This window comes from Typopeltis vanoorti, chromosome 10, assembly GCF_054136105.1.
Source record: "Typopeltis vanoorti isolate ZY-2024b chromosome 10, IOZ_Tvanoo_1.0, whole genome shotgun sequence".
Taxonomy (NCBI): Eukaryota; Metazoa; Arthropoda; class Arachnida; order Uropygi; family Thelyphonidae; genus Typopeltis; species Typopeltis vanoorti.
The window spans coordinates 52,944,274-52,956,392 of record NC_143558.1 but is presented as its reverse complement, the minus strand read 5'-3'; the positions used below and the strand labels follow the sequence as shown (position 1 = coordinate 52,956,392).

The 12,119-nt window shown below is 34.1% G+C and overlaps 1 protein-coding gene across 1 annotated transcript in view; it reads right to left on the bottom strand.

Moving 5' to 3' along the window:
* The window catches only part of LOC150102416 (muscle-specific protein 300 kDa-like), a 1,203,500-nt gene that overhangs the window by 18,463 nt on the left and 1,172,918 nt on the right, over window positions 1-12,119 (bottom strand). The window contains exon 78 of the mRNA XM_090399574.1: window positions 7,710-11,762. Coding sequence (XP_090255700.1) covers window positions 7,710-11,762 — 4,053 coding nt within the window. The remainder of the gene's footprint in view (window positions 1-7,709; window positions 11,763-12,119) is intronic.

The window sequence follows — 12,119 nt, the reverse complement described above, 5'->3', positions numbered from 1 at the left end:
ATCATCTACCCCTGCTGCCTTTCCACATTTCAAGCCTTTGATGGCTTTTTCTACTTCTAGTATGGATATGTATTCCTGAGTGCATGCCTGGTCAGTGTTTTTTTATCACTGTGCTGTCATCACTGCTTGTTTCATTTAGCAGTTTTTCAAAGTAATTACTCCATACTTCAAGGATATCTTTTTCTCCTGTTTTCATTTCACCTTTATCATCTCTAATTCCTTTTACAGCACTCTTTCCTCCATTCCTAAGTTTCTTCAACAACCTCCAGAATATTTTGCCACCTTCTTGATATTTATTTTCTATATTCTTGCCAAAGTCCTCCCATGACTTTTGTTTAGCCAGTTTTACACACTGTTTAGCTTTCTTACATTTGTCTCTGTATTCTCTAAGAGTAAAAGCTGACTTATTTGCCAGGAACTTTTGATATACTTTCTTCTTTTTCTTCACTGCCTCTTTAACTTCCTGTGTCCACCAGGGAGTTCTGATTTTTTTATCCTTGCACACAACCTCACCACATGCGTCTCTGGCAGAATCAATCAATGTTTCCTTCAGAGTTTGCCACTGAATCTCCAAGGTTTGATTCCTGTTCTCAAACTCTTTCATTTTCTTTTCAATAATATTTCTGTATTTTAGTCTACAGTTCACATCTGAGAGCTGCTCAACTTTTATTCGCTTTAAAACTTTCTTACATGTTATTCTTTTCAATACGAAATTCAATTTTATCCAGCTCAAGACTAAATAGTGATCACTTCCAATTTCAAATCCTCTGTACACTCTGGTGTCCTGCACCAGGGAGAAAACATCACTATCAACAATAACATAGTCAATGAGACTTTTCTTATTCCTAGCCTCTTCTCTCCAAGTGAATTTGTGCACATTTTTATGTTGGAACATGGTGTTAGTAATAACCAGTCCATGTCCTGAGCAGAAATCCAACAGATATTTGCCATTATTATTAGCTTTGCTCTTTTCTCCAAATTTTCCCAAAATATTTTTATATGTCATATATCATATTAGGATACAAATAGGAAGCTAGCCACCACACTTATCCTGAAATTTTCTTATGCTGAGAAGAGATAACAGTTAAGAAAATATCAATAGAAACTCAAAACAGATACATCTATTCCATCATCTGATAAATTCCCCATACCTAAACTTTATGATTGTGCATGCTTCAATGTGAAGAGCATGAGTTGAACTAATTATGGTCTCATCCCTGGAACAAGTCCGAAAATGATTGTATTTGAAAGACACATCTGTCAAGAAAATTATGACAAGGAAGATTTCACTTAAAGATTAACCACAAGATACCTCCATAGAAAAAATGGACACTTCTATTCACTGAAAGCAAACTAAACTCACCAAATGATCCTGACACATCAGATAACATTTTTTTTTCCAGAAGAAGAGATGGACACTGACCATCCATACTTTCTTAAATCCGTAGATAAATATAAGCCTGACATAGGTAAGCCCTTGACCTCTCGGAAATTTCAGAAGCCAAAACAATAGGAAATTTTCTACAATGAAACTTTCATAGGTTTCACAATAATATTGATGATATTGGAGTTCAGCTGCAGAAACAACCATTATGTCTGCAGGAAACATATTTAAAAGCCTATGAAGATCAAAATTGAAGATATTTTACTGTTGTTCATAAGGAGAGGACTAGAGATGGTCTAGCTCATGGTGATGCAGCTATCCCAATGGGAAATCATGCTCCTTTCCAAAATGTCCAGCTTAATACTACTCTGGAAGAATTAGCAATTCGCATACCAGTGGGATTTCTTACTACAGTATGTTCAATATATTTACTCATAGGTTCTAAATTAAATGAGATGGAACTTTATAATCTTATGTTATAACTGCCTCAGCTCATACTTCTAATGGGTAACTTTAATGGTAGTACCAACATGAGTCGACTAGATTGTATCACTGAGTGGATTGTTGACTATCACAATTTCTCCTTTCTTAAAAATTGAGACCATACCTTTTTTTTCCCATATGCCTATTCACTCATATTGTATGCTCCTTACGGTATGCTCCTCTGAAAGTTTTCCACTGTTCATTTCGGATGTTGTAGAGAACATCTATGGAAGTAATAACTGTTATTTGCACTCACTATGTCTTCACATATTCTCCTACACAGATGCCCATGAATTAAATGAACCATGATGATTAGAATACTTTTTAGCATCATCATCGAATTCCTGACATGTACCCTCGAGGGGTGTACAAGATATGATAGATATTCCTATCTATAATTTTCCTCCAAATCAATCTGTTACCTGTCAAGACTCCAACATTATTAGATCTTATATTTCTGCCTTCTAAGGCACTTTTTACTGTATCAAACCACCTATATCTTGGTCTTCCTCTTTTTCTGGCCAACCTGGCAAAGAACACTTGTTTCGCTAATCTTTCCTCCCATTCTGTTTAAGTGACCATACCACCTGAGATTAGCTCTGCTAACACGCTCCTGGATGCTAACAATGTCAAGCTCTTTCCTAATATTCTCATTTTTAATATGATATTGCCATTGATGCCATCTGTTCATGCTTCTAATCTTTCTCAGGACTCTCATATCTGTGGTCAATGGTCTTTGGTCAAGTATTTTATTTCTAACCCAGCTCTCAGATCCATAAGTTAAAATTGGCTTGACACCGTCTTGTATACAGCTAATTTAGTGGTTTGACTAATTTCTCTTTATTCTATATAAATTTATTTAGTTGACTTTCTACCATTCCAGCTTTGTGGATTTTGTTGTATTTCCATATTCAATTTATCATCTTCACTAAAACTTGTGCCTAAGTAGCTGAAATGTTTTACTTGTTCTACATTCACAATGCAATTGATATTTTCAATGTTTCTGCTGATTTTCATTGTCTTGTTATTTCTGATTTTCATACCAAATTTATTACAATAGTTCTTCAATTTAGTCAGGAAATCTTGCAGACTTGTACTGAATTTATTTAGAAGTATAACATCATCTGTGCAAAGTAAAGATCTGAGATTAACATCTCCAATTTTGATATCGGGTTTAATACCACTTTCCTTCATAATGTGATCAATATAGATAATGAATAACAGCAGGAATAATGTACATCCTTGTCAACACCACCAGATTTAACATTAAACCATCTTCCTGCACTTCCTTCAATTCTAACTGCTGCCTTACAACTCAAATAAAGACTAAGTAAGTAATGCTTGATATAATGCCTCATTGACACCATACAACTGTAACGTTTTGAATAGCTTTCCTCTCGGCACCTTGTCATATGCTTTTTCCAGATCTACAAAACTTAAATTCAGATCTTTGCTATATTCCCATGATTTCTCAACTATCTGTCATAAAGCGAAAATATGATCCTGACAGCCTCTATTTGGCCTGTATCTAGCTTGCTCACCAAGCTTCCCTTCTACAATCCTTCTCAACTGTTTCTCAAGTATACTTACATAAATTTTACCAGAAACACTGATTAAAGTTTATATACGGGTACTATGCGAGCTGTACTCCAATCATCTGGGATTTGTCCCTCTGTCCAGGCCTTCTGAACTATGCAATGCAGCCACTGCAAGACTTTTATACCTCCACACTTAAGTGTTTCTGGTCGAATATCATCTGCTCCAGCTGCCTTTCCACATTTCAGACTTTTGATGGCTTTTTCTACTTCAAGTATGGAATATGTAATATCCTGATTGCATGCCTGTTGAGTATTTTTTACCACTGTGCTGTCACTGATTGTTTCATTTAGCAATTTTTCAAAGTAATTACTCCATACATCAAGGATATCTTTTTCTCTAGTTTTCATGTCACCTTTATCATCTCTAATTCCTTTCACAGCACTGTTTCTTCCATTTCTGAGCTTTTTCAACAACCTCCAGAATATCTTACTATATTCTTGATATTTATTTTCCATGTTCTTGCCAAAGTCTTCCCATGGGTTTGTTCAGCTAATACTTTTTAGCATCTTGCAAAATTTAATGCTGAAGCAGTCAGTCAAACACCTATCAATGAAGTAGTGAAGTACTACAGATCGTTTGTCAAGGAAGCAGCTGCTGCAAAAACATCATCTCAATTTCCACTCTTACCAAAGCTGTGGTGGAATCCAGAATGTTAAGTAGCCAAATAAGGTCTAAACAGAGCATGAGGTATAATTCATAGATACCACCACATCAAATCTAATAGTCTTTAAACGTGCTTGGGTCAAAGCATGTTATGTGAGATATGAGAATCAAAAGAATCTTGGATCCAATTTACATCTTTGAATATTCAAACAATCAATGCAAAAATTGTATGATATAAAATCCCAAAAATTAAAGGTAAATACAGAATGCATCATTTGTCTACCTTGGAAGTGTTGTTGCTGATCTTAAAGCTATTGTAGATACTTTGGGAGATAATTATGCTAGAATCCCAGCAACAGCTTCTATCCTCCTGGATTTTTAATACTGAAAAAGCAACAAGAGAAACAGCAGCTAAACATTTCTACTAATTCACTGAAACCATATAATTGGCCTTTTATTAAGGAGGCAATAAAAGAGCTCTTCTAATCTGTCATGACAGTGCAGTAGGAACTGATGACATTCTATGATGAGATGATAAAATATCTTCCATGGATTTGGTTCTCTTACTATAACAACACAATACTCAGAGGAAGAGTTTCTGGCTGATTGGCATAAGTCAATTGTCATCCCAAAACCTAGAAAGGATCCAACACAAGCAAATAATTATCAAACTATCACTCTGAACAGCTTCCTTTGTAAGATATGGGAGAAAAAGGTAAATGGAAGGCTTCTTTGGTATCTACAGCCACATTGCGTATTATAACTTCTTTCTAATACGCAATGTCGCTTTCATAGAAACTGATCAACACTGGACGTTTGATCCACACATGTATAAGAGATGCTTTTCTAAACGACATGTGATTTCAGTCTTCTTTGACATGGAAAAAGCTTACGACACAGCCTGGAGATATGATATATTAAAATGAGGGGGGGGGGGGGGATTTTCCTATTTTTATTAAAAATTTTGTCCAGCTGAGTCTTCCAAGTCTGAATGGGAAGCACATTATCTTCAAGAAGAAGGTGTTCCTCAAGGCTCTATGTTAATTGTGGCACCCTTTGCCACCAGAGTTAATTCAATCACTAAACAACTTCTTCCCACAGTATGTCCAACTCTTCACAATTTTCTATCACTCCTGCAATATGAAGGGAAATGAAAGACAACTTCAACAATAAATTAATTGAGTCTCTTCATGGGCTCTTTGTAATGGGTTCAGATTTACAGCAGAAATAACTGTCTCTGTATACTTCTGACGAAAATGCATTCTTCGCTCAGATCTTGATTTAAGAATGGGACAAAGTATTATTCCAGTAGCACAAGATGCCAAGTTCTTGGGACTTATCTGTGACAGAAAGCTAACATTCTTTACATATATTCATCTACATAGGGACAAACGTAAAAAAGCATTGAATGTTCTTCCCACTATCCTCTACAGAATGAGTTATCAATATTCTCTGTGCCATCGTTTTCGTGCACTTGTACAGAGCTTGATTATGAGTCCCAGGTTTACAGTTCTGCAAAGGAGAATACATGCCGATAGTTGGATCCTAACCATCATCAAGGTATATGAATAGTTACTGTTACTTTTCGCATATCGTCCATTCAAAGTCTTTATGTTGAAGCAAATGAACCTCTTCTAGTGTTTTGACAAAAACATTTCTCTCTTAACTGTGCCCTACAAATAAAGCCTCTTCTGGAGCATCCTACCTGGACTACTTTTCTCTGCATTGAGAAGCTCAATATCACATATGTCAGACTACCTCATATCTCTTTGGCATGAATGTTAAAGAAATTGTGGAAGCACATTATCTTCTTCAATTGTTCAGGTAATGTTAATAACATTACCTGCACCAAAGATAAAGGCATTACTCCATGGCAGGTTTGCATTTCATCCTGTAATCTCCCACTATGTCAACTAAAGGAATCTCGTATTCCATCATCTGCTTACTTGCAATTGTTTAATGCACACAGAGCAATCCACTATGATTTCTTGTCATATAATTATTTCCTGACATTATTATATCCCACTTAACTGAAGTAATTACACAGCAGAGTTGCATGCCATTCAATATGCTGTGCTTGTGCATAGCAAAGAAAAATACTACTAAATGTGTATAATTTACACAGACTCATTGAGTTCTTTATAGGCCATCTCCTCTGTAGCGCTTTGTGAGGTTTTATAATTGTTGTACAAAATGAAGATCCTTAATTTTGATGTTCAGTCATCCTGGATTCCCAGCCACGTTGGAATTACAGGAAATGTGATTGCAGCTGTTAGATCAGCTCATACTTTTCTCGATATACTATTTGATAGTGCCATATACAGACTTCAGACAGCTTATAAGATTAAAGCTAATTACTCTATGTCAGTCATCATGGCAGGAAGCACTGACAAGCAAACTGCACAAGATTAAGTCTGAAATTAAGCATCGGCAGTCTAGTTAATGTAGAAGAGATGAAGTTGTTTCTGGTAGGTAGCTCCACTGAGATCACTGTCATCTTAAACATTTTTATTTACTTAGGACTGATGATTCACATATGTGAAAAATGCACCACACATCTCACCATTTGCTATATTTTATTGGAGTGCCAGCACTTCATGCAAGAGAGGAATGAAAGTTAACTCATCCAGCTAAGCCATATATATATTCAGGCAAATGTTACCAGACTCAGACGAATTGCATGTGTTCAACTTTTTATAAAGAGTTGATTTTTTTAAGCATATTCAATTATGAATTCTATTTTTGTGACTACTGAATTGCTTAAATGATATAATTTTTTTAATGTGCTTTTTTTTTGTACAATACATATTATTTACTAATTCATCACTTTATTACTATTTATTATTGCCTACTGTACTGCTGTAAACTTTGTTTTGATGCAGTATGGCTTTTGTTGTCCTTTGTACCAATAAACCAAAAATATGCATCAATCAATCAATCGATTAAACATGCTCACAATCTTGGAGTTTTAGTGAATAGGAAGCTCAAATTCAGGGAGCCATTTAGCAAAGATTGTGAATACAACTCAGAAAGTAATTGCAATGCTGAAATGAATACTAATATGTAAGAATAAGAAAGTCCTGCTTCTTTTTCATAGTTGTGTGGACTATTTTGTGTAGATTTGGTCTCCTGGTTTATGGGGCAATGAAGATGGAGTGGGTACAAAGGAGAGAGAGTTAAAGATGATATCAGGACTATGGAATATAGATTATGAGGAGAGAGTGAGAATTTGTGTACTGCAGATCACTTATTATAGAGACCTACAAACTTTTGAAAGGGTTCATACAGGATACCAGAAGATGGAATTTTTCATTTTATGAGGGTGGAGAGAGGACAAGAAAGCATCCATGGAAGTTGAAAATAAATGTTGTCAATGAAGGGGTGAAAGCCATATTTTTTTTGTCATAGAACAGTGCATGACTGGAATAGCTTGTCTTTGAAGACTGTGAGTACTGAAAACGTGAGTGAATTCAACAGATGTTATGACATGATGTGTGTGATATGTGGCCTCCCTCAATGAGTCCTTGACTCCCTAGATGTCTCTTGTTATAACAGTAATATATGATTAAAAGAAACTTTTTTCCAATAAATATTACAAAACTTACTTTATATGAGATAAACATATAAATTTTAAAGTTACCTGTATATTTTGAAGTAAATGCTCTATATTATTAGCTGGTTCATTTAGCACCAAATGTACTTTCTGCTCCAACTGTTGAAATTGTAATTTAAAATCACCAATAACATCTGAATACTGGTTTCCTTGGTCTGTTTCTTGTCTTACTGCAGAATCTCTTTCTGGTTTAACTCTGAATGTTTTTTCTCCACTAAGTGGCTGAAGTTCTTCAGAAAGGTCATTTTGGCTAGTGATGAAGGCAGCTGTTTCTTCATGGATGTCATGTGCATCATTACAGCCTAGCATTACTTCCTTTGAAAGAATTAAATGCTTCTTTTCAAAATCTGAATGGCATATTTTATTGCTTGCACTCATAATATCAATTTCATCTGTCTTACTCTGAATCAGAGTTTCAAGGCTACATATTAATGAAAGCTCTTGCTGATCACTATGTGCAACTGGATTAGTGTTTTTATTATGCCATGTTTCTTCTGTTTTTAATGCACTATATGACTTTAATCCTTTTTCTTCTATCTCTTGTATAAATGATAATTTTTGATCTCCACTATTATCAGAAGATGTAGAGACTGTTACAATGTGTTTTTTCTCACTAATATCAACACCCTGTCCAGATTCTGTTTCTTGTTGCTCCCATTTTTCTCCTACCGTTAGTATTTCAGACCACTGCTCTTTTTCAACAACTTTTTTTGCATGTTCACCTTGTTCTAATTCTGTACTAATTGATGGTGTTTTTTTATCAGAAAAACATTGCTGATGCTGTACATCATCTAGCACTTTTCTAATAGCTATAGTCTGGTTTTCTTCATTTATACCCTTACTTGTAAATAAAGAAACGTAATCTTCACTTTCAACTTCTCTTTTTTCAGCACTTGAAAGTAATATTCCTTCTACATATCTTTGTTTTAATTCATTATCTGATGTAACAACTACTAACTGATTTTCTCTGTCTGCAGTATTATCTATAAACATTGCAATGGTGTCATCAATCTCATGTTCATCACTTTTTTTATCAGTGAATGAAACTAACACTTCAGATTTTCCTCGCAATTCCTTAAATGAATCCTCTTTTATTATTCCTTGGTTTGCACTGATGACTGGAACTGATAATGATGTTTTCTCTCTTTTTGTCTTCATATCATCTTCTTCATGAATAATTAATTCTGGAGATGTGTGTGTAGTTTCTGCAGATTCAATTATTGGTTCTATAGGTAATGTAGATGAACTAAAGTTTTCATTTTCTTTTTGTGGCTTGTTCAGTTCAGAATTATTTATTTCTACTGAATGTATCTGAAATGCTAACTCTTGTTCTTTATTATCGTTATTGCTCATATCAAATGTGTACTGCTGACTTTTAAAACTAAGTTGGTGCTGATTTACTTGATCATTCTGAAATGTCTGTTGTTTGTCTATTTTTGAACTATATCCATCTTGGAAAGGCATATTTTCTGACATTTCTGCTTTATCTGTTATTCTTTGTAATGGATAACCTGTATTGTCAAAAATAAGCAACTCATCTCTCACATTCTTTCTTTGGGTTTCCAAAGATGGGTCTACAGTTTCCTTTACACCTTTTGTTTCATTCAACATGTCTTCCTTTCTAAAATATGCTGCATCAGTAGAGGATTCTGTTACTGGTGTTATGTATCTGTCTTTGGGCTCTGACACTAATAATTTTAATTTCATAGGATCCTCTGCCATAATACTAGCAACATTACAGAGGGGATCAGAAATGAATTTCACATCCAATCTCGAAGGAAAAGACTGAAGTTCAGTTTCTTTTTCGTTAGGTGAAATGTTCTTTGAAGAATAGCTATCATTGTTTTCTTCTTCTTCCTCCTCTTCAGACATGGTTTCTTTGTCTGCTGGTGTTAGTGATTCCTTAGTATGCAAAGAATTATCTAGTAATTCAACTGGAGATGAAGAATTCATGCTTAAATTTGATAATTCCTTAACTTCTGTTTGACAAATATTTTTTATTTCATTATCCTTTATATTTTTCATAGCTAAAGTTTCATACACTTTTAAGGGATCTGCTATTCTTTCGATTGGTAAGCTTATGACTTCCTGCTTTGTATTTTCTGTTAAATTGGTTAGAGGAGGATTTATAGATGAATCTGATATTAATTCCAGAACTTCTGTCTGGCACATTAGCAAACGTTCATTATTTCCAGTTGCTTGCACAGCTAAAGTCTCTTGATTTTTCAGTGGAAAAGCTATCCCATCCTCTGGGTGGTTTATAATTTCATCTTTCCTATTTTCTATTAAATTATCTGAAGAATTTACAACAGGTGTTACATGTTCATTATTTTTCTCAGCTTCAGCAGGAGAAAATGTGGATTTCTCTGAGTTTTTCATCATAATGCTGGAAATGTTGCAGAGTGGCTCAGAAATGACTTGTGAAGCAAATTTTGAAGGTGTTAAATGAAAATCAGTGTTCCTTTCTTTTGAATATAACTGATCATTATCTATTTTGCTAGTAGGTTTCAGATTGCTATATTCCTCTTCATTAGCTAGAGATGGTGATATACTACCTATAGTTAATTCAAATTTCTGTACTGGAGGAATGCCTTCTAGCTCACTGTCCACTGATTCTTCCTCAAACATCTCTGTTACCTTTAATGAAGAAGCCACATCTCCTGTTGTATTCAGAATTACATTTTTCTCATTGTCAACTAATTCAGCTAATTCTAATTTTTCACATGTGTTATCAATAGCAGATGTATAGATAAATCTGTCAGCATCCTTAGTTATCATACTGGCTACATCACATAAGGGTTCTGAAATAATCTTAACATCTAATTTTGAAGATATAGAATGAATACTTTCTTTATTTTTTGTTTGGGAAGATAAATCTTGATTTATCTCTAATGTACTTGGATTTTGACATCTAGATGGTTCAGTGTCACAAAATAATGTATCATTTGATATAATAATGCTGGTATTTAAACCATCATCAGAAAAGTCATTTATATTTGAAGAATGTATGTTTAAACTTGAATCTACTTTCAAAACTTCTGCTGGAGAACTGCTAGGAGATACTGATAATGAAGAAGGTAATTTTAAATCCAGGTGTCCCTTTTCCAGTTTTTCAGTTTCATTTTCTGGGAATGTCTCACTATTTTTGGATAAACTGTGAATGGTTTTCTTATAAGATATTTGCATTACAATGCTTGCTTCTTTTGTGGGGATTTCCTGTGTTTCTTCGAAAAAAGCACTATTTTCATCTTTTTTATCACTAACTAAATCATCAGATGCCAATAAGCTAACTTGAGGTAACAGTAAATTCTCTCCAGTTTCATCAAAATCTGCCATTTCTTTTGGTTTACCTTGGGCATTGACAACTGTTTTGTTCTGCGAATAAATTACTTTTGAAAAATTTCCAGGTTCATTAGCAACTGTAAACATTTGTGGATTTGCTTCTTCATGTTTTACTTGAGAAAATGACACAACTTCACTAGTTCCTGTACTTAATTGATAACTTGAAGCAGTTTGCTGTGCCTCAATAAATTTAGACTTTTCTTTTTCCCCAGAAACATACTCATAATTTGATGTTACATGGCGTTCGGGCCCAATAAAATGGCTAGCTTTTTCAGCACTGGATATTGTTTGATAATCAGTTTCTGTATGGTGTTTTTCCCCAGAATCTGCATAACCAGTGAATTCTTGATAACCAGTAATCATTTGATGTTGCTGGGCTTTCTGCATCATTCTTGTTGAAGAAACTTGGATATCAACAGAAGGTGGACATTCTTGTTCTTCTTCAACTATTTCCACAGTTTCACCATCAATAATTTCTTTGCGAACAGTCCGAATCACAGAACGAATGACACGTGATGTTACTGTATGAGATGTATGACTAAATTCTTCACACATTTGTTGAACTTTTGATTCATCTTGTTGCAAAGTCTCAGTTTTAGGTGGATCAAGTAAATCTTCATCATCATCAGCATTATGCTGCATTTCTAAGTTAGTACTAGTGATATCTATTTCTTCCTGCTCAGTTTCTGGACTATTTCTGTCTCTACATAAGTTATCACTCATTGTCATGAAATTTTCCTATGAGAGAAAGAAAAAAAAAGAGTCTAAATTAAAATTCATCTCTTTCTTTTTTTTTATTTTTTTAATTAATATCTTAAAACTTAAAATTATTCATGCAAAAAATGTTATACTGCACTTGAAAAATAAACTTATGCTTTAGTTAATGTCACATGTCATGTTATAAGAATTACACGTTATACTAATATCACAATATAATAAAACATGCGACAGATTAATTCTCTCTTGTTCAAAACTATAACTGCAAACAGAACACAAGTTTAAATATTAATTCAAATATTTTAATCATTCTACATCATAATGCACTTACTATGTTAGTACTTGTCATAAAAAACCTGAAGTACTGACACAAACACA